At 43.9% G+C, this 24,043-nt stretch overlaps 1 protein-coding gene across 1 annotated transcript in view; it reads right to left on the bottom strand.

Annotated features, from left to right (window-relative positions):
- The window catches only part of RASGEF1B (RasGEF domain family member 1B), a 47,805-nt gene extending 25,874 nt beyond the window's left edge, over positions 1–21,931 (bottom strand). The window contains exons 1-2 of the mRNA XM_083367173.1: positions 21,631–21,931; positions 3,492–3,674 (exon numbers count right to left, since the gene is read on the bottom strand). Coding sequence (XP_083223299.1) covers positions 3,492–3,668 — 177 coding nt within the window. The 5' untranslated portion in view covers positions 3,669–3,674; positions 21,631–21,931. The remainder of the gene's footprint in view (positions 1–3,491; positions 3,675–21,630) is intronic.
- Between the last annotated feature and the right edge of the window lie 2,112 nt (positions 21,932–24,043).

The following is a 24,043-nucleotide window of genomic DNA, read 5'->3' as shown; positions in this document are numbered from 1 at the left end:
TTTTGAAGAATTCAAGCTACTGAGGATGTTACCTAGTTGGGGTAATGAAACATCTGCAAGAAAACAAGCAAGCTCAGAGAGCACCAAGCTACAGATTTTTTTAACTTAGAAACAGTTTGCAAAGAATTTCCTAGCATCACCCAAATTTTTAGGACAAGGAAATGGCTGTGTTGTGGGGAAGAGGGTAATTACCACACTGTCACCTGTTTTACTTTTTAGTAATTTTGTGTGTCTGTGTAAGAAAGACATGACAGATGGGAGTGCATGGATTCCACCCAAAGCAGACCAAACAGGCAGAAGAATTTGCTCTGGAAGATTTCAGTTTTTGAAGCATATGAAATGAAGATTTCTCAGAAGACACAACAAAAATTGTTTCTCAAAACACGAAGCAATTCTCATAACAGGAGATGGTTTTGACGTGAACTGGATGAAAGGGAAGTACTCAAATGGAATAATACCAAGCCTGCATTGAAGTTAGAAAAATAGATAGAAATTTTGTTGTACTTTGGAGCCATCACACAAAATGAGAAGATGTATCCTGTCTCCAATTCTTCAGAAACTTAAAACTAGCCTGGTGAGGGAGACTTTGTGTTGGAAATATGTGACACAAATTATAAAGCTGCATTTATATTGATCTGTCCAGAGTATCTCAATAAATAAGCATAGCATTAGAAGCATTTAAAGATGTATATATAATTATTGCCCAACTTATGACCCTCCATGTGAGAGTCTTTTAAAAAACCAACTTGTCTTTTTACCTGCTGGTTTTTGAAATAATCATTCCTAACACTAATAGTACAGCAAAAATATTCTATCAACATGATAGACATCAAAAAGCAACTGCACGAAGGGTATAGGATCTTCCCATAATATAGGTCAGGGGTAGGCAACCTTGGCTCTTTTATGACTTGTGGACTTCAGCTCCCAGAATTCCTAAGCCAGCCATGCTGAGGACAAATGGAGAGGTTTCCGTGATGAGCCCATGCTGGCCCAGGAATTCTGGGAGTTGAAGTCTACAAGTCATAAAAGAGCCAAGGTTGCCTGCCCTGGTATAGATAGTCCTTGACTTACAACAGTTTGTTTAGTGATTGTTTAAAGTTCAATGGCACTGAAAAAGTGCACACATAATCATGGTCACATGATCAAAATTTAGACACTTGGCATCTGACTCATATTTATGAAATGTTTCAGTGTTCGGGGATCATGTGATCACCTTTTGAGACTTTCTGATAAACAAAATCAACGGGGAAGCCAGATTCACTTAACAACGGTGTTAGTAACTTAACAACTGCAGTGATTCACTTAACAATTGTGGGAAGAAAGGCTGTAAAATGAGGCAACATTCACTTAACAACTGTCTCACTTAGCAACATACATTTTGGACTCAATTGTGGTCATAAGTCAAGGATTACCTGTATCGCATGGGACAATCATAGCACAATTTCCATGCAATGGTGTCATTAGATAATAGGATCACCTCAGCTACGTAATTTTACGTAGCTGACTTTGGTTGAATGTAAAAGCTAAGCGGGGCCACCTCTGCTTATTATGTAGGTGGGGGACCTCGTAATCATGGCTGCATATTAAGACTGGGAAGTAAAAAAAAGAAAGCAGCCATTTGTGTATTTTGCCAAGAAAAATGCATGAATGTGTACCTGTACATCGCTAGGGACTCCAGCTCAGCTTGACAGCAACTTTAGTACAGAAGTGAGGTGGAAGGAGAATCAACCAGGAGAATGAGAGACATTGATTCTGCATCCCAGTTTGGATCAGGAAAAATTATTTTCTTGATCAGGACAAGAAGCGCAGCCTGCTTGTCCTTGTCATTTGCCCAGCCCCTAAGATAGTTTCCTCCTTGAGGGGCACAAAGGGAAAATACTTCTTTGCAAAGACACACAGCTGCTTCTGAGCTGTCCAAGGAAAAGATCAAAGAGACCATCGGCAGCTGGCTTCATCTTCAATGCCAAACATCGATGTCTGTAGTGCACATAGCAGCCCTGACAGAAATAGCCGTCGGCCAAGTGACGTGGAGAAAAAAGAGAGATGCAATCCAGACACGACAACGCTTTTGTGATCTTTTCTCAAGAGCCAGGGATAGGTTTTTGCCTGGCTGGAAAACTCAAGGTGTAAGCAAAAAGGAGTGTGGGGGGGAGAGAGATGAAGTTACCACGTCATGGTAGTCTGGCTCATTTTTAGAGATGCTCCAAGTAGCTATGTCAAGAAATACAGCCTGAGTTGTCCGCAATTGTTCTTATTGGGTATAATTACAGATACTACTGTTGTGGACACCAAGTTGATGCTGAACTTAATTAAAGGCAGCAATATTGGAAGAAGGAGGAACTGCCGACTATAGAAGAATGGACTCTAAAAGTTTCTGACCTGGCGGAAATGGCAAAGATTTCGGCTTATTTGAAAGACCACTCGCAACAACGTTATATTATGGAGTGGAAAAAGTGGACTGATTATATCCAGAAGAAATATGGGACCAAAAAGTTTCATTTAGCATTTGTATAAGGTTTTTTTATGTGATATTAGTATTGCTTGTAGTCATTTCATATGAGCTAGAGTGCGATAGACTTAATAGTTTATTGTTGTTAACATATGGTTGTTTATGATTGTTTTTACTTTTATACCTTGTATTTAGCTCTGGGAAGTCGGGGAGGGGGGAGGGGGGAAGGGGGGGAGGGTTAGGGAGGGTTGGGTGGAGGGAGGAGGGGAGGAATTGTTAAAGATAAAATGTATTGTAAAACTCTTCAATAAAAAAAAAAGAAATACAGCCTGAGGTGGGGGGGGAAATGAAACTTTCGATTTTGAGTTTTGCCGAATAGATAGGTTTGTTGTTATAGAAGTGGCTAGTATGTATTGTCATATACAAGTAAGAGGTCGAGGTTTATGTTACTACCTTATTCTACTGCACTAAAGGCGTTGGAAGTCAATGCTTTTTTTTTTTTTTTTACTTTTCCACCCTACCCTACAGGTCTATGGAGATTCTCAGTCATCTGGGTCATGGTTGCCCCAAAGGTGCATTTACAAAAGGCTGCTGGATTTTCTTTGTCTTTCCTTGAAGACATTTTTCCCTTCTCGTCCAAGAAGCTTCTTTAGTTCTGGACAAAACGTCTGACAAGTTCTGAAGACGTTTCTTGGATGAGAAGCGAAACGTCTTCAAGGAAAAACAAAGTCCAGTTGCCTTTTGAAAAAGCATCTTCCGGACACCTCACCCTAAGCTTTTCTCTCTTCCCCCTTTTCCTCCCTGGTTTCCCCCCCCCCTTATTTTAATTTTTCTTTGTACTTCTGCATTTTATAATTTGATAAAACTGATAAAATACATTATGGAAATAAAAAAAAGAAAAGAAAAGACAGCCTAAAAGTGGAGCTGGCAAGTGCTCTCTAATCGTTCTCCATAACGTACATGTCTTATGGCTCCTTGCCATGCCTTCCGCTTTTGACACAGCAGGGTGAGCGGATTTAATTTGCAAATGGAGAAGACTTACATCTGGGTAGTAATCCAGAGTGGGCACCAAGTGCTGGATGAGGGCTTCCAAAGATCCTGAGAGCAAATTGTTGTCATGGTAATACAGCCCTTCACAGCTGTCCTCTTTGGACTGGAACAGGTATCGGCTGTAGCCGCTGCTGTCAAACATTGCTGCAAAGGGAGGCGTCTGGGGCATAGTTTCCTGAAGAAAAACAGCCACAAAAAAAACATTAGTGTCAGTCGGATGGCTTAAGGTCAGTGGTGGGATTCAGCCGGTACGCACCACTTCGGCAGAACCGGTAGCTAATTTTTTGTGGCCCAGGCCCAGAATGGCCTTCCGGAAGCAGCATCCACACAGAGAACCGGTTGTCCACCTATTTGAATCCCAACACTGCTTGTTGCCTTCTTTTAGCCCTTCTTCCCCTTTTACAGCTGAAAGCCATGAGTAGTCCCAAACTAATAAGGTCAAAAAACTATACAGGTAGTCCTTGACTTACAATCATTCGTTTATTGACCAAAGTTACAATACACCTGAAAAAAGTGACTTATGATCAGTTTTTGTATTTATGACTGTTGAAGCATCCCCATGGTCACCTATGGCAATTGCACCATTCCGGAGACAAATTCCCTGTGTGCCTAAATCACACATGGCCAAATAAAGTATTCTAAATTCTAAAATTCTAATATGATCACCATTTGTAAACCTTCTCAGCTAACTTCTGACAAGCAAAGTCAATGGGAGAAGCCAGACTCGTTTAATGATTGCATGACTAACTTATTAACTGCAGTGATTTGCTTAACTGTGGTAAAAAGGTCATTAAATGAAGCAAAACTCTCTTAACAACGGTGGTGTTTTGCAACAGAAATTTTGGGCTGAGTTGCAATACAGGACGACCTGTATTATGAGTTCAGATCTAGATCTGTCCAGTTGCGGTTGTAATTGTGGTTGTGTTGTCATTCAGCTTGATTATGTGCCATCAAGTTGTCAAACACAATAAAAATCAATTGGTTTTTAAAGATCTAACAAAACATCAAGCGAATTTCTTTGAGATCATGATCTGTAAATTAAATTTTTATATCATTAGGTTTGTCCAGGAATGATCATTTTGACTGACTAGTGTTACATTGAATTAATTATTTTTGTCTCAAAGGAATCTTGAATAGAGCCATTGCTCCTTGCTTAAATCACATTGCATAAGTTATGATGCCTGAGTTATACCTAAGATTTTAGGTCAGAGGTCAAGCTTTTTGAGGGATTATGTTACATTCTGAAAAAAAGTCAACTATGTGGCTTTGCAAAATTCAAATCACAATTCAAAAGGACTGTGCAAAACACTCCCATGTTTGAAATGCCCTCTTCAAAACACCTTCCAAGAGGTCAAAACTAATTGTTTTGCCTTCCAAATAGCTGTTTTGCACTTAAAAGAGGGCATTTCAAAATCAAAATAGCTTGTACATCATTGCAGTACATTAAATTCTATTGCAAATCAAATCAAATCACAGCCACATTGATTTGACTTGCTCTAGAGCAGTGTTTCTCAACCTCAGCCACTTTAAGATGGGTGGACCTCAACTCCCAGAATTCCCCAGCCTGCCCACGCTTCAGAGAGAAGTTGTGCAAAACAGTATTTACATAGTGTCATGTTGCAGGTATCACACTGTGAGAACATGTACGATGCCAATGTTTGAAAAATCAAGTTGATTTTTCAGGGGTGTTCAAACTCAGCCCTTTTATGACTTGTGGACTTCAACTCCCAGAATTCCTCAGCCAGTGTGAAGTCCACAAGTCATAAAAGGGCCGAGTTTGAAGATCCCTGTTGTAGAAGCACCAACTCATGTATCTAAAGCTACAAGCTTCACTTAGCAAAGGGAATATTCTGAAGATGTGCAATATTAACAAGAACTCAGTTGTGGCTAATCCTTTGTTGTAAGCAGTAAATAAAATATGAGGGTTTAGCACATTTTTGTTCAAGAGGCAGCATAATAGAGCTCTTGTACTGCATTAGGATCTTAGAACAAACAAATATTCTCTTTCCATAAATTTTTGAAATTTCCTCCCATCTCTCACCAAAATAAAAATGACATTATTGTTCCTAACAAAATACTGCAGTTCAAAACAACCAATGACATGACATGGCCTGGGTGGAACTTGATTAATAAATGTGGATTCTCTTAAGTCAACTCCTAGGGCAGGGGTGCCAAACTTGCAACGTCATGTGATGTATCGCGGCTTTTTTGCCATTGCCGGCAATGGGGTGGGAGCGGTTTTGCTATGATGCTTTTGCTATGATGCATCCGGCCTGCGGGCCTCTGACATCCCTGTCCCAGGGAGAACATGGTCATGACTACTGTACAGAGTGTTTTTGCAACCATACAGGTGGTCCTCAACTTCCGATCACATTGGAGTTTGAATTTTGATGTTAAGTCGCTACAGTCGTAGATTAATGCCCAACGTGACCAGACCAGCACCGTCAGATGCTGAAGACAGGACCACGTGTGAAGTTTAATGCTCAGGCCTAGGCACAGGAATTTACACAACTAAGGATTAGCACTATTTCGGTACTCGATTAGAGTCAACGGAATTCAAGAGGGGTTGGATTTTGTCCATTTGTGGCTATGTAGAGATTCCAGGCTGAGTCCTCTTTTGACTCCGCCCCCATCTCTGCCACTCCTTCTCCTACAGGCACTTACAACTGGCAAAATCAGGGTCACAAATAATTTTAGAGGAAAAGAGGGCATGATAACAACTGGTTAAATAAAGCCTAAAATTCATTGCCATTCCCAAAAGTTCTGCCTTTCCGATTCCCTTTACGACGTTCCTTCTACACGTGGACTGCATCATTGTCCATCTGGGTATTTTTCCCTAGACCAGTTGCAAGTCCTATTTAATCCAGATTTCCCCAATCTGGTAAACCCCTCCCCGGGTATGTTAGATTTCCCCTGCTAGCCTACCACCAATCACTGATTTTCTCCCCAAATCTACATGCAAGCTTGCACACTCTCAAAGACTGCACAACTCATGACCTTCCACTCATCTTAGCATGGCCCTGTCACAAACCATGCAGCAGAAAGAATGAATCAGCTATCCATGAGGATCTTTTTAAAAACATTTCACTTGAAAGTTCCTCACTCGCCTTAAGGCTAATTGGTTAAAATGCCATGTATACAGTGGTGGGATTCAGCCGGTTCACACCACTTTGGCAGGACCGGTAGCTAATTTTTTTTTTGTTGCCCAGGCCCAGAACGGACTTCTGGAAGCGGCATCCACACAGAGAACCGGTTGTTCACCTATCTGAATCCCACCACTGCATATATACGCATTTAATCGAAGCTCAAACCATTGGAAATAGACGCCAGTTGCCGAGTAGCCGAATTTTGATCACTCTGCCAATGCTGCAATGGTCGTAAAGTATGAGGACAGGTTAACAAATCCCATTTTTCAGGGCTTTTGTCATTCGAACAGTGGCTAAACCAATGGGTATAAGTCGAGGACTACCTGTCCCGGACCCTTTCCAAGCTTTTTCAGCTTTACGCGCCTCGGTTGTAACTAACCTCTTTCTAAGCACATTTAGGGATCCACATGTACCCCTTATATTCCCTAGCATAGCTGCCCCTCCCCAATTCACTAGAGACAATCTCCAAATGGCAAGCCTCATTTGTGCAGGCCAGCTGCTGGCAAACTGCACACCCCTGTGCCCAGAAAGAGCCCAAATGCCCCCACCCCCCTCCCAGCCATGATGCCATCCTTTTTCTTTTGGTAAAAAGAGAAGGAAAGCTTCTCCGAGCATAAATGAAAGCAAGGAAAGGCAGGCCGGGAAAACACCTGATTTTGAAAAGCCAGAGCTAATGGGGCTGCCTACAGAGAAATCTACTTTTTCTTTGTTTTTTCTTTTTGCCTCCATCTGTCCACTCTGTGCCGTACAAAGCGTTTGCAGTAGGAGTAGAGAAGCTATTAAGTTATTAGCCAGATTCCTAGGGACATTCTAACCCCCTAACCCCCCCCCCCCCAAAAAAAAAAGGAAAACACACCAGTGCACAAAGAATTCAAAAAGGAATTCAAAAGGCTGGCTTGCTTCTGGCAGCAGGTCAGAACAAGGAAAGCTTTCAAAAGCCACCCCACCCCACCCCAAGTAAAGGATTCAGCCAGTAAACAATAAGAGAAAGCAAAAACTTGCTGCTTAGGGGATAGAGGGCACACTGAGAGAAGCCTTCCCACCCAGGGGACCCCCCTCCTTTCTGCTAATCCCTCTTTTCAAAATGCCAAAGGAGATTTGCATCAAAATGAGGGAGGGCACCCGGCAAAGATCTCGAAAAGTCACGTTCATCCCTGGGAGCAGCTGTTCAACTGGGGATTGGATTCTTCCCAGCACAAATAGGTCAGGAGGGGCCCCTGAAGGAAAGGCTTCCACGTGCCTTAACAAGAAGGAGAACCGCGGGGGGGGTGTGTGGGGGTGTGGGTGTGTGTAATGCTGCAAAACTAGGAGCCTTAAGAAAGAAGCTGGAAAGAGCCAGGCTGAGAATGCTTTGGAAGGAAAAGATGCTTAAAGAAAAGTAAAAAAAAAAAAAAGAGAGGGAGAGAGAAAGGAGGAGAAGGTCATGTAGAAATTAAGAGAGAATATATTTGCAGCTCAAGGGTTGAACCGTAGGGTCCTTGGTGCTCTCTGCAAGGTTGTTTGCTTGGAGACATTTCATTACCCAACCAGGTAACGTCATCAGGGCAACGGAGTGTGGGGTTTGCTTCCCAGTTTATAAACAGTAGCTCGCCTTTTGTCTGTGTTGGTGTGGAAGTGTGGTTTTCTCTTTGATTAGGGTATTTTTTTTTGGCTTGATCGTTTGTCTGGTATTAATCCCTGCTTATCTAAGTGTAGGCTGCTGGAGAGGATATGTTCTGGCCTTTTGGTTTCCTTCTTGACTTTTTTTTGTCGTCTCTGATGACGTTACCTAGTTGTGTAATTTATGTATTTATTTATTTTAATTCCATTTATATCCCGCCCTTCTCGGAAGACTCAGGGCGGCTTACAAGCTTAGCAGTAGCCTTCATTCTATGTATATGCCTGCTTATTAGGGCTTTCACACACACCCCAAGCGGCATTATTACAAAGTCAGCTTATTGCCCCCAACAATCTGGGTCCTCATTTTACCTACCTCGGAAGGATGGAAGGCTGAGTCAACCTTGAGCCTGGTGGGATGCGAACCTGAACTAATTGCAGGCAGCTGGTGTTACTTAAGGAGGCATTAGCCCACTGCTCCACCAAGGCTCTTGTAACGTTTGCAAGATGTGTGGGTGAAACGTTTGCAAGAAAACAACCAAGCTTCGAGAGCAACCAAGGATCCCACAATTTAGAAATTTATCAGTTTATAGACATGGATGGAGTCTCTTTCATGAAAGAGTTTGCCCGTGCTTTCTCACTATAAATCTTACACGGATAGTCCTTCTTTATGGCACTTTTCGACTGGCCAAGAATGTGAGCTGCCTATCAGATGTACAGGAGATTAAAAGGGAAAACAAACCGCAATAAAAAAGCCCTAGACAAACCCAGCCAAGAGTGAAAATAATACCATGTATAAAGTCAAAGGAAAACCCTCCGCAGGTCAATCATGTAGAGATCTAAACATGCTAAAAGCCATCTTTGAAATGGCTACGTGTGCTCCCTAGGAACTTCCCACCCATCTTAACCCCATGGCAACGCATACAAACCTGCCCCCGCCCCTTATGTGACTTGTCCTTGCTTACCAGAACCCACACATCTTGCAAACAATGGTTAAGTGAAGCCATTAAAAGATGGTGGCCCATATAGGATGTATGAACCAACTCATGGGTGACTTCATGTTATCATCCAAGCCAAACAGTCTACACTGTAGCTGGTAAGCATCTCATCCCAAACCAGCTGTTAATAGAATGTCTGAGGGTTTCCTCCATGGTTATGGTGCACCTCATTTATTCACCACGAATGATTACTGTAGTAAGTTTGCATGTGATTCAACTCGGCTGAGTGATAGCTCCTTTGCTTGTGTGTGTGGGAAGAAGGGTAAGCAGAGGAGGAAATGCACCATGCTTCATTTGGCTCAAGAATTCTGGAAGTTGACGTCCACAGGTCGTAAAGTTGTCATAGTCGCCAACCCCTGTGCTAGAGGCACTTGCACACAGTACTATTATCCTCCAAAGGCCCTGAAAAAATTTGGCCAGCTATTTATTTTGTTACAAAGGAAAGCTCAGGTGATTTATGGACTGAATTAATTGGAAAAGCATACACAAAGGATCTGAGAATAGCCAAAGCCAAATCAAGCATGCCTTAACTCCATGTGGTGCGTAGCAGCATCTGAGGCCGGTGTCTTACCAAGTCATTATTTATGACCAAAGCAGCTGGCAAGGAAGCCCTTTGAAACAATAGCCCATCTTGAAGTGAAGGCACAAGCTTCACATCTGCATTTTCTGCCTATTATCTCTATTCGGACCCCTGAGGTTGACTTTATTTGGCTCCTTTATTTGAACCCAAAGCGGAAAGATTTCTAAGCGGTTGGGGACTCCAGTGACCCTAAACGGCAGTTTATTTTAACTCGTCTCCACAGAACAGGGATCCCCAACCCCATGTCCGTGGACCAGTCCCATGCCGGCAACCGGTCTGCACAAACAAGCAAAGCCCCATTCACAAGATGCAGGCAGCACACAAAACCACTCACCCTCCGGTCCACGGAAAAACCTCTCTCCACAGAACCGGGTCCCTGGTGCCCAAAAAATTGGGGACCTCTGTCATAGAAGATAATATTTGTAGTTCAGGGTTGCACTGATGACGTTGCCTAGTTTGGTGATGAAACGTCTGCAAGAAAACCACCAAGTTCTAAGAGCACAAAGGACCCCACAGTTTAACTAGTCTGTTGACTAAAGTTGTCTGCATTTATACAAGATGATAAACCAAGCAAATCAAGCTATATTTTCCCATGTGTGAATCCAGCCTGTGCATTTAAGCAGAAGTTAAGCCTCCCCCTCAAAATTAACGAGGACACTTGCAAAGAACTGGATACAGATTATAGGGCATATCAGCTGAATAATAAGATAGCCTTTATTCTCACTTTTTCTGTGAACACACTGGCACACATTAAATGCTCTGTAGGGAATGAACTCACACAAGAAGCCACACATTCTGTTTTTATAGGATTCCATTTCTCCACTGTTTGCAGCTGCTGCTAATCAAAGCTAAACTCAAGTTTGCTCTTTAAAGGTCTGCATCAGAGGTCTGATTCACACAAAATCCCACACTATAGCCAGAGGATGAGCAATTCATGCTAATTCAAATCAAAACAAAACAAAAAAACAGTCATTCTCAGCTTGGCTTTAGGTGTGAAGAATGTCACTGCTCCCATCACTAATTAAATGATCACTCGTTAAGAATGGGAGTGGCAGATTTTTAAGAGCCTACTTCTTAAAAATATTTTTAAATGTGTATCTTTTTTTAAGTCGGAGAGCTTCTCTATAGATTTCTTCCTGGACAATGTACAAGCTGCTGACTGTCCTTTTCTCATCCCCATTAATTCCGCCTTTAAAAAAAAATAGAATCAAGGAAATATTTTTAAGATGTATTGTAGTGAAACCTTTGAAACAATCCAGCTGAAATTTTGCAGGATTAGTGGCCTCTAAGGAGTTTGCCATCCCTATAATTTTTACCCCATTCTGCAAAAAAATAAAAATAAAAATAAAAAGTGAAATCCTTGAAAGTATTTTGACATATTCCCTTTAGAGCTCATTGCTGAATCTTCCATTAAACTGGATCAATTTGACTCTAATCCTATCACCTTCTAATAGCTGAACTGAAACAAATCCCACATGACTTGCACAATGCTAGTCATTCCTCTCGTCTTATATCAGGACCAGGCACGTGGTTCTTATGCAGGTGGGGAGAGACCCCATGTCAGAGAAAAGCACAAGAGAAATAAGTCCTAAAGGAAGAGGCATTGGAGCAAGACGTTTTTCACACCTGCAACAGTTGCAGCATCCCCATGGTCATGTGATCAAAATTCAGAGGCTTGGCAACTGACTCTTATTTATGACGGTTGCAGTGTCCCGGGGTCGATGTGATTCCCCTTTTGCAACTTTCTGACAAGCAAAGTCAGTGGGGAAGCCAGATTCACTTAACAACCGTGTTACTAACTTAACAAATGCAGCGATTCACTTAACTGCTGTGGCGGGAAAGGTTGTAAAATGAGGCAAAATTCACTTAACAACTGTCTCCCTTAGCAGCAGAAATTTTGGACTCAATTGTGGTCATAAGTCAAGGATTACCGGTATTCTCTTATTCTAGAGTTCCATGTTCAGCGAAGTCTCTTGTGATCTCAGTGCTAATTTCCTCCAGTGGAACCTGATCCAAAGGAAGGAACAGAGTGAAGGAAAAACGAATTAACCACATCAGAGGCTCTTCGGCAGCTGGATTATTTCAGCTATCTGCCAGCAATTCTCACGTTGCACAGAAGGTGGAACTCTAGACGCTAAACTCTCGGCTCAAAGCTTCAGCCTTGCAAGCAATCATACTTGTAAAGTCAACAGATTTAAGGAGAGTGTTGCACGGGCATCCAAGAAACACAGTGACTGCTGCTCTCTTTTTAAGAGAAAGATGCTCATGCTGTTGGCGGAGAAATGGGGGAAAAATTCAAGATGAGTAAGAATTCTTAACTTTTAACCTCCTTATTCAGACCCGTTTCCAACATGCACACCCACACATTTCAAGGGGACACTGGAAAACAAAATTCCCTAGACCACACACACAGACCTGAGTCACTCTCACAAAAAGATCTTGCCTCTGACTATTTTTATACGGAGCGGCAACCCCAGCCCTCTGCCCATTTTGGCATTTACACTCACAAGTTAAAAAAAAGTCTCCACGACTGCAATCAGCTTTCTAACACGGAGCAGCGTCAGTGCAGACATTTTAATTATTTCATTATCTGCAAGGAACAGATCCTTCCTTCCGACTATAAATCTCTAAATAAACTGTCAGCTTCCTTCTAGAGAAACAAATCCAATCCAGATCAGCTCGGGTACCATTCTATTACAAAAGCGCTGAGACCCACTGATGTTTTTGTCTTATCTAACCACCAAAAGGCGCACACTGCAAGGCAGGAGAAAATGAGGGAAAAGCAGGGCTGTCGACGCTCAATGAAAAATTGCCTGTTCCAAGTCTTTCTCTCCCCCACCCCTCCTCTGCCCCACAATGTCACAATCGAACATACCAAGTTGCCACTCAATCTGCGCCTGAGATATACAACCTGATCTAAATCCATCAAACTATTATCAGCTGGACTGTGGAGTTTTGCTCTCTTTTGAAACCATCTGCCACTTCTCATTTCTCCATTTTTCACCCACTGAAAACATGGATATTTTTTTTTTGAACAATTTTCCATGCCCTGGAATGGGAGTGCCATCTCTTTTTGACAGCCCGACAAAGATGGTTGTTAAGTAACCGCTGGGAAAAAAACCAAACATTTTATCTGTTCTGCAGTAATTGACAGTGTCAGGTGCAACACATTACTATAGGTAAACAATCTGAAATCAACAGCACAGACGAACAAGCAAAAGAAGTAGTAACTGTCAGGTTCCTAGCAGCTGCCTGATGTGAGAATTCCTATTCTTTACAGACCGTGTTTCAGTGGTGGGATTTAGCCGGTTCGCACCACTTCAGCAGAACCGGTAGCTAATTTTTTGTGGCCCAGGCCCAGAATGGCCTTCCGGAAGCGGCATCCACACAGAGAACCGGTGGTTCACATATTTGAATCCCACCACTGCCGTGTTTGTTTGGGTTTTTTTAATATAAAAAATGGGTCTGCAAGCATTTCCTCACCACAGATGTACATTCACTACAGGGTTTCTCAATCTTCTCGACATGCTGGCTGGGGAATTCTGGGTGATGAAGTCCCCACATCTTAAAGAGTGACAAATGCTGCATGACAATATATCTGAATGGTGGCAGCGGCAGCTTCAATCTGGAAAACACTGGTGAAGGGAGTAGGAACGGGGTTGCTCGCAATGCAGGTGTTGTAGGTATCTCCACCAGCAGACATGAATCAAAGCCTGACGCTTTTAGGGCCTGCATCACAATGCACTGCGGTATAAGCTGTAATCCTGCTTTGTGCAGATTCTGTGGTGCACATTAAGTGAGATAGCATTCAGGTGCCACTTCAGTCATCCCACATTTATTCGTTCAGTGATTTCTGAAGAATAAGAGTGTTTACGACCAGCAGGGCTCACCTTGCATTACCTATAAAGTAATAAAGTTAGGATAAAAATCTAATACATAAAAATAAGTGTCTAGGTCTTTTCAGTCTGTTGCTTTAATGTGTCATGGTTCTTAACTATTTCACTAGTGCTCAATTTATTTTCTATTTTCAGGATGTCCCACCTGTCTCACAGAATTAGTTCCAGAAACTTTCCTACATGTTCTCTTCTCCAGTAGCCATATAAATACAAAAGCTTGTTATCCAACTCTTTGTTTTGAAAAGCACAATCTCTGTAATTTAGGTTAGTCATACAGATATTACAAGTAGTCCTTGACTTACGGCCACAGTGGAGCCCAAAACTTCTGTTAAGTGAGACAGTTAAGTAAATTTTGCCTCATTTTACAAACCTTCTTGCTGCAGTGGTTAAGCAAATTGCTTAACACAGGGCTTTTCAACCAGTGGTACGGGTACCACCTGTGGTACATTGGCACCTGGCAGGTGGTATGCGACCATCCTAGAAAAGTGGTAGAGGGGGAGGGGAATGAGCTGAACCAGTGGTAACACCGCCTGAGCGAGAGACGGATGGAGTTGCAGGGCTGTCAGGGCTCAGCAAAAGCGCCAGGATCAGCGCTTCTTTGCGGCTCTCAGGCCTCAGTGGAAGCGCCAGGATCAGCGCCAGGCTCCAGCTGGAGCTTGGCGCTGATCCTGGTGCTTCTGCTGAGCCCAGAAAGATCAGCTGGAATGTTGCCAGCATCTCCAGGGTCTTGTGATTTACATTCAGATGCTTGGCAACTGATTCACATGTATGATGGTTAGAGTGTCCCAGGCCATGTGAAGTGACCAAAACCTGCTGCAACCACCCAGCGGGGGGGAGGTGAATAGAAACCAAACACCCCACTCCCACCCCATCCCCACTGCCAATCCTCAACAGAAATGCTCACAACAATGAAAACCTCGGACAGGAGGAAGGGTGCCGCTGGGCGGGCGGGCAGGCGTCTTGCTCGGCTGTGCTTTGGGGTGGCACTTTTTTCAGTGCCATTGTAATTTCGAACAGTCACTAAGCAAACTGTTGTAAGTCAAGGACTACCTGTACTTCATCACTTTTTTTCTTTTTTTTGGTCATCAAGTTTCTGACACCTTGCTAGGCGACTGGTGATACTCGGATGTTGCCATATCCTAAAAGTGGTACAATGGGTGAAAAGGTTGAAAAGCCCTGACTTAACACAACTGTAGTTGTTAAGTTAGTAACGCTGTTGTAAGGCGAATCTGGTTTCCCTGTTTACTCTGTTTGTCAGAGGGTCTTAAAAGGGGATCACGTGACCCTGGGATCTGTCATAAATGTGAGCCAGTTGCCAAGTGTCTGAATTTTGTTCATGTGACCATGGGGATGCTGCAATGGTCATTAAGTGTGAAAAATGGTCATCAGTCATTTTTCCAGGGCTGTTGTAACTTTGAACGGTCACTTAAATGAACTGCTGCAACTCGACTACCTGTAATGCTGTATCACAATCTGGTTTGTTTTGGGCTTACTGTGAATTAGACCACTAAGCCTGGTTCAAAAACCCAGAGCTGAAACATATGGCTTGCGATCCCTAATGGAATTAATAAATTGGAAAGCTGAGAGCAAAATGTACCGATGGTCAATTTGGACATTTTTCCTCAACACATCCATTTCAATGCTTCCCCTTGCTCTCATACTAGACTCTAAGGAGGGAATTCTTATACTTATAAGAAGAACATAACCAATGTGCTTGCAGAATGGACCCCTGGCCAGCGGTGGGATTCAGCCAGTTCGCACCACTTCAGGTAATTTTTTGTTGCCCAGGCCTAGAATGGACTTCTGGAAGTGGCATCCACACAGAGAACCGGTTGTTTACATATTTGAATCCCACCATTGCCCCCGGCCCATTTAAGCCCACCAGTCTATCCTCAAGTGGCCAACAACAGAAGGCAGCTCTACCAATCTATCTAGCAGCTGAACTTCAGTCATCAAGGTACTGGTAACGGTGTTCAAAGCCCTCCATGGCATGGGGCCAGAGTACCTTAGGGAACATCTGCTGCCGGCATCAAGCTCCCTGCGCCCTGTGCGTTCCCACAGAGAGGGCCTCCTCAGGGTGCCACCGATCAGAGAATGTCGATTGGTGGCCCCCAGGGGGAGATCCTTCTCTGTGGGCGCTCCGGAGCTGTGGAATCAGCTACCGGTAGAGCTCCGGATGGCGCCCGATCTTCACTCCTTTCGTCGTGATCTCAAGACGTTTCTGTTTGTACAAGCCGGCCTAGCCTGATGGGGATTGGTGGGGTTTTTTATTTTTGGTGTCTTAATTTTAACTTGGTGTTTTAGAATTCTATTCCAATTGTTTTAACTTGGGCAATCATTTAATCTCTTTTTAATGTTTGTATTTAGTATTTTATTCTGCCCTGTGAACCGCCCTGAGTCCTCAGGGAGAAGGGCGGTATACAAATATTATTAAATTAAATTAAATTAAATCACAATGTCTTGAAGGACAATAGCTGTTGATCCTCTTGACTTCTCTGGATCAGTCTACAAATAGTCGTTTTTCCTTACAACAGGAGGTCTTCAAACTTGGCCCTTTTATGACTTGTGGACTTCAACTCCCAGAATTCCTCAGCCAGTGTGCCTGGCTGAGGAATTCTGGGAGTTGAAGTCCACAAGTCATAAAAGGGCCAAAGTTTGAAGACCCCTGCCTTACAATCACAATTGGGACTGGAACTTCCATTAGCAATAGCAATAGCTCTTAGACTTATATGCTGCTCCATATTGCTTTACAGCCCTCTCTAAGTGGTTTACAGAGTCAGCCTATTGCTCCCAACAACCTGGGTCCTCATTTTACTGACTTTGGAAGGATGAAAGGCCGAGTCAAGGATCGAACGCCTGGCTGCAGGCAGAGTTATTCTCCAACACTGCATTCTCACCACTGCGCCACCAGGGTTCCTTAAGCCATGAAGTCATGAAAGTTGTGCCCAATTTTATGACCTTTTTTTGCTGTGGTTGTTAAGTAATTAAGCAAAGTCATTAAGGAAATCTGGCTTCTCTCCTTGACTTTGTTTCCTGGAAGCCCTCTGGGAAAATCCAAATGGCATTTCAGTGACCCTGGGATGCTGCAACCATCCTAAACACATGGTGGTTGCCACACACCCAAATTCTGAACATAGGGATGTGGTGACGCTGCAATGGTCATAAGTGTGAGGATGGGTCGTAGGTCACTTTTTTTCAGCCCCGTTGTAACTTCAAACATTTGTTAAACGAATGGTTGTAAGTCAAGGACTACCCATACCCCTTTTTTATTATTTAGGCTAAGCAAGCTAGGAGTCAGCATCACAAACACGTCTTGGAAAGATTAACCCTAACCTCACTTTCCCACAGGATAATAAATGCAATCAAAATCTCTGCCACTGTTAAATCGAAACAAGCCTTGCTGAGATCAAAGAGTTTCAATCACAAAGGAGGGTTAGGGAGAGCTTAAGAAAGCTCTAGATAAATAGATAAAATGAAGTGTGTGTAGGACGTATAGAAACCTATTTTGTACCAGCAGCACAAACCCTTGTGCCAGTAACGCCACCCCTGCCTGAAGCACAAGGCTACATTTATTTATTTATTTAATGTCCCACCTTTATTATTTTTTTTACAAATAATTCAAGGCAGCAAACATCTCAAACATACCTTCCTCCTCTTTATTTTTAGACACACTGGCAATCTACATATATAATTATTGCATATATATATATATATATATATATATATATATATATATATATATATATATATATATATGTGTGTGTGTGTGTGTGTGTGTGTGTGTGTGTGTGTGTGTGTGTGTATTGCTCAAAAAAATAAAGGGAACACTTAAACAACACAATGTACTGTATTTAATAGGATGTCTTATCTTGTGTTCCCTTTATTTTTTTGAGCAGAGTGTGTGTGTGTGTGTATATATATATATATATTACACACACATTGCCAATCACTAATCCTCAAGCCAGCCGTAACACAATCGTTCCCAACCTGATCCCCTGCAGATGTGATGGGATTCACTCTGCAGGATTTTACTTCAGATTGCTTTTGGCTGGAGGATTTTGTAGATAAAAGGAAAGATATCCATTGAAGACATCTAATTTTCCAATCTGTATTATGGTTGCCCTACTGACTGGAGTAGCAAGTGGTGAGACTGAATATCTACTCCTGGAGTACCCAGTAGTTTTCTATGACTGGATCCACACATTCAGTTAAATCCTAATCGTAAAGCATAATTTATTAACTGAATCACAATAGGCTGGGCTTGCTGACCTCGAGAATCCTTGAAGTATATAAACATGACTTATGAGCAGCATCCGAGCTAACTAATAGCAGGAAGATGTAAATGGTTTGTAAGAGTTAGAACACATTGTGCAAAGCCAAAACTGTCCTTTAGCCTTTCAAAACCATTGCTCATGGTTTACTATAAGAACCCAATTATTATCATCATCATCTTCATCATCACTCTAGCCATTGTCTATCCACCGCAGGATGAAGGCCTCTTCCGCATGTTTCCAACCAATAGTCTTGAGAGAATCCAATCAATTATGGCTTAACCAACAATGATCTTCTAAGACAAAGCACAACCAAGAGTAATCTTTCTTGCAGTCACAACTAGCAAGCCCCACTGAATGCAACAAGAGTTACTTCCAAGTAGCCACAGAGAACTGCATTCTCCCTTTGAAATTAAAACTTCCTATTCTTTTTCCTAGCCATCCCCTTATTTCCTGGTAGCCATCAGGAACCACAAGCCATAGTTGGATATAAATATGCACTCATTTCCAATGGAAGAGCAAGAATGTGTCATCGTTTAAGCTGAGTGTTACTTGTCTCACCATGCTGTGATCAAAACAAGGCACCAGGTCCAGCCCTCTCTCCCTGTAAATTTCCGAGATTCTCTCAGCTTTAGCTTCCTTAGTTGTGCATCCCCTGGGTGCTAAATTTAGAGGATTCTGCAACGCACAGACACAGGCATATTGTGGGAGATCAAAGTTGGCAAGGAAAGCCAAAACAAGCCCATTAATCCACCTCCGAGAAAAGGAGGCTAAAGACACACCCCAGAGTGGAAGGAAATACACCAGCCAGCCAAGACAACATTAAAATTGCTGTCACTGTAGTTTCATTTCTGATCTTGATAACTGGATTTTTTTTTTATTTCCCACCATTTCTCTAGGCTGTTCTCCTTGGCCACAGACAAGCAGAGAGTCACCAGCTCAAATTAAAAGGGAGCAATCCAATGAGAAGCCATTAATATAGATTATCCTAAAGGTGTTACAGGATCAGTGTGGGTTTTTTTTGGGGGGGGGGGAGCAACTTAGCAGGGTGAAGATCTGGCTTTCCACAGCCTGAAGTGCCTGAAATAATTATATTACTATCTAAAAGGCAATGCACGAGGACATTACCTTCAGCTTTAAATGTTGTTCTGATCATACTTCTGGAAGTTTGTAGTTTGACAATTTAATCACCATGATTATATTACTGGAAGTCAATAACCAAGCTGATCCTATAAGACCAGATCCAAATTTTATTACTATTATTAAGCACCTTCAAGTTTATATTGACTCTGAGCAACCCCATAATGAGATATATTTTTCCCCCCAGAATAATCTATCCTTAACCTGGCCAACTTGGCATCTTCAAAATGACCTGAAATTCTGGGAACTGAATTTCAAGATACCTGGGCCATACCTGGCTGGATAAGGCCACAACATCAGGATTTATCATTTGGCCAGGGAGAAAGTGACCAGCTGGAAGTTACTTACCAGTCATTAACCCAGAAAATACCTGATCAAGCTAAAAGCAGCTTTGTGCATTCCAAAATTCTAAGTTTTATTGGGGGTTCAATTAAATCAGTTTTTAGCCTCTTGAATTATGGTAGGAATACCCAAAGCATAGGGTTCAGCATATCGTGCAAGTTCATAAAATAGTTTAATTCAGTAAATAGAGTGAGTCAGTTCTCTTAATACAACCAGCAGATCTATCCATTCCTAGTTTCAATAGGAACTTAAATCTGAGTGTCCTTGGTCCTTAACCACTTCCTCACATTGTTGCATTCTGCTCAAGCCTATTTGCTTTTGATACCCTTTCCCTGAACTGAGATTATTGCAGTCAACACCATTAATGGACTTATCTAGGAATTAATGGCCAATAAGCCTGAAAAACAGAGCTATGGCCAGCTAGCTTGACTCTAAAGTTTCAGAGTATATACACTGACTTAGCGACACAGATCAAGTGGTTTTTAGCTTCTTTCGTCACTAACAAAATAAACCAGCTAAAACATCCAGAGAGCTTATTTTGGGTAATTTTACTGCTGCTGACCTAGGTCAAATCAGGCAAGGGAGCACAGCATAAATTCACACAAACATTTATTTATTTATTTATTTTAATTCCATTTATATCCCGCCCTTCTCCGAAGACTCAGGGCGGCTTACAAGCTTAGCAGTAGCCTTCATTCTATGTATATGCCTGCTTATTAGGGCTTTCACACACACCCCCAAGCGGCATTATTACAAAGTCAGCTTAATTGCCCCCAACAATCTGGGTCCAACTATTGAAGTAACCCATCTTGTCGGTTATAAAAACACACTGGAGACTAAGCCGAAGCAAATAGGCAGGGCTTACACAATGCACTAAGCCCACCGCAGTTAAAACTAAGACTAATAACAGCCACCCCTATCTTTGACTGACCTGGACAAAGCAGAGTTGTGAGAAACCGACCAGCGGGGGGGGGGAGGGGGGGAACAAGTGGTCAGATTCCTACAGCCCCTTTTTTAAGCCGTATCTAGACACAGGCCTGGAGGAATGTTGTCCATAGGGTCGCGATGGGTCGGACACGACTTCGCAGCTAACAACAACAACAAGACACAGGCTTTCCCCAAAACCCCGATCTGGATTCCCGGGGCTAATAGCGGCTCCCCTGCTGGAATTCAGCTGGGAATTCTTTGCTTGCTTTCCGAAAGCTAAATCTATAGATGGGAAGAGGCAGCCGGCTCTCTTCCTTCAGACCGCATTTAATACTTCGGAGACGGGGAGGATTTCGAAGCGGAGCGGGGACAGAGAAGAGCGGCAGCTCCGCCTCGAAAAGAGATCGCAGCCTAGGGATCCACCCGGCGGCTTCTTATCGCGCAACCTCATTCACAGCCACAACTAGGATCGCCGTTTTAAACCCGCAAGCTAAGTCGAAGAAGAAGCGCGCCTTCCTAGCCTGCTTTAAGCAACCCGGCAGGGCCAAACGCAACACCCCGTGTGTGTGTGTGTGTGTGTGTGTGTGTTCTCTGATCTTGGTTAGTTGTTTTTGCAGACGTTTCATTAGCCAGCTAGGCAACACCGTCAGTGGTGGAAGGGAGGCAATGCTGAACTCTCCCTTACTTTGAGAGTTAATTTATAATACCGAGCAGCCCTCACTCGTGTCCCCATCTCTCGCCGCCACCTTCCCACTCGGAAAGCCGCTCGTGAGAAGCGTGCACACACACACACACACACACGAAAGGACGGGGTTTGGCTACCTTCCAACAGCAGCGCCTCGAAGGTCCCGCGATGAGCTTTGGGGGGGCTTTACTCCGCCGCTTTGAACGACCTGCAAGCAAGGCGGCTTCCGAGACTTTTCGTCCCGCCGCGCAACACTTAACCCGGGGCCGGCAGGTGAACGGTTCTAAGCTGGCAAAATTATCTTCCCAGTCCGGGACAGGTGAGCAAAGCCACACACACACACCCCCGGGAGCAACGGGAAAGCAAGCCCCGGACGGGGGTCCCCCCCCCCCTGGAAGGAAGAGAATCCGGATGGCCGGAGAGAAGGCGGCACGGCTCCAGGCTTTCTTTGCTGAGCGCGACTTCGCCTGCCGCCAAGAAGACCCAACTGCTTGGGCGCAAAAAAAATAAAAATAAAAATAAAAATTAGGAAGGCGACGCCGATGCCTACCGCGCGCAGCCCCGGGAAGAAGCTTTTTCCCCTTTCGGGAAAGTCCGAGACGCCGCCGCCGCACACCTGGCTCCGGGAAAGCGCAGAGGAGCGAGCAGCAGCAGCAGTAGTAGCAGCAGCAGCAGCAGCGCCCTCCGGAGCTGGGGGACGGCTGGATGCTGCGCGACGGCTGGATGCTGCGCGCAGGCGACTCTGCCGGCGGCCCCTCCTCTCGAATGCGCCTAGACCGCGTCTGGCCGGCACGACAGTAGTAGCGCCGACTCCCCCTTCTCGCCTTTGGACTCCGCCTGTCCAGGCTTCTCCCACCAATCCTGGCTCTGCAATCCGACACGGTAGTGGGCGGGGCCGGAGCAGGAGAAGTTAAAATGGGTGGTGGTGGGGGGGTGAACGGGGAGGGGGGGAAGAGAAGAGTCGGGATGTGGATTGCTCATAATAATAATAATAATAATAATTGCTCACACAGAGCCTCGGTGGAGCAGTGGGCTAATGCCTCCTTAAGTAACGCCAGCTGCCTGCAATTAGTGCAGGTTTGCATCCCACCAGGCTCAAGGTTGACTCAGCCTTCCATCCTTCCGAGGTAGGTAAAATGAGGACCCAGATTGTTGGGGGCAATTAAGCTGACTTTGTAATAATGCCGCTTGGGGGTGTGTGAAAGCCCTAATAAGCAGGCATATACATAGAATGAAGGCTACTGCTAAGCTTGTAAGCCGCCCTGAGTCTTTGGAGAAGGGCGGGATATAAATGGAATTAAAATAAAATAAATAAATAATAATAATAATTTCATTTCATTTCATTTCATTTATTATATTTGTATACCGCCCTTCTCCCGAAGGACTCAGGGCGGTGAACAGGGCACATAAAAAATACAGAATACAAAAATTAAAAAAGAATTAAATAAGAGCCCGAACTAAAAACAGTAGAATAATATAAAAATCCCCAATAAAAACCCCAGCACATCCCCCATCAGGCCAGGCCGGCTTGCTCAAATAGGTAGGTCTTCAGGCCGCGTCGGAAGGAGCGAAGGTCGGGTGCCATCCGGAGCTCAACCGGCAGCTGATTCCATAAAGCCGGGGCACCCACAGAGAAGGCCCTCCCACTGGGGGCCAACAGCCGACATTCTCTGACCGGTGGCACCCTGAGGAGGCCCTCTCTGTGGGAACGCACAGGGCGGAGGGAAGTTGACGCTCGCAGCAGGTGATCCCCGAGGTACTCCAGACCCATGCCATGCACTCCGGACCCATGCCATAATAAACCTTTATTGTCAAAGTACACCATGTGTGCATTGAGATTAGCTGAGCCTCCCCCCCCGTGCTCTCTCCCCCCCCCAACACACAGTGACAACAAACCCTCCATCCCACCACACTATGTGAACCAACTACACCACACACCGGCCTCCCAAGTCAATTCTGCATAAGATTATGTCCCATTTAAAAGCCTAACAGCCCACGGATAAAAGCTATTTTTACGCCTGTTGGTACGGCTGAATCTTCGCTTGCTAACTTTAAATGAGGGAAGGTTGTCGGAGCGGGGTTGGGGTGGGGATCGAGTTGGAGTCCGGAGCGAAACTGTTGAGTGTCTTTTTTTTTTTCTTCAGATGGGGCCGGCCCAAGTCCCCTCCTGCGCTTCATGTCGCCAAACGTTGGACAGCGGAATAAGAGAGTTGGAAGGGACCCTGGAGGTCTTCTAGTCCATGGGTAGGCAACCTCGGCTCTTTTATGACTCATGGACTTCAACTCCCAGAATTCCTGAGCCAGCTTGGCTGGCTCAGGAATTCTGGGAGTTGAAGTCCATGAGTCATAAAAGAGCCGAGGTTGCCTACCCCTGTTCTAGTCCAACCCTCTGCTCAGACAAATGGTTGTCCGGTCTCTTCTTAAAAACTTCCAGGGTTGGAGCATCCACAACTTCTGGAGGCAGGTTGTTCCGCTGATTTTAATTGTTCTCACTGTCAGGAAATTTCTCCTTAGTTCTAGATTGGCGCTCTCTCCTTGATTAGTTTCCATCCTTTGCTTCTTGTCCTGCCTTCAGCTGCTTTGGAAAATAGATTGACTCCCCCTTTTTTTTCCCTCTGTGACAGCCCCTCAAATATTGGAACACTGCTATCATGTCACCCCTAGACTTTCTTTTTATTAAACTAGCCATATCCAGTTCTTTATATGTTTTAGTCTCCAGTCCCTTGATCATCTTTGTTGCTGTTCTCTGCATTCTTTCTAGAGTCTCAACATCTTTTTTTTACATTGGTTATAAAAACATACTGAAGACTAAGCCGAAGCAAATAGGAAGGCTTACACAATAAACTAAGCCCACCGCAGTTAAAACTAAGACTAATAACAGCCACCCCTATCTTTGACTGACCTGGACAAGCAGAGTTGTGAGAAACCGACCAGGGGGGGGGGGGAACAAGTGGTCAGATTCC

Source organism: Vipera ursinii (genome assembly GCF_947247035.1).
Source record: "Vipera ursinii genome assembly, chromosome: 7".
Classification (NCBI taxonomy): domain Eukaryota; kingdom Metazoa; phylum Chordata; class Lepidosauria; order Squamata; family Viperidae; genus Vipera; species Vipera ursinii.
The sequence above is the reverse complement of the archived record's forward strand: the minus strand, read 5'-3'. Positions and strand labels throughout refer to the sequence as shown.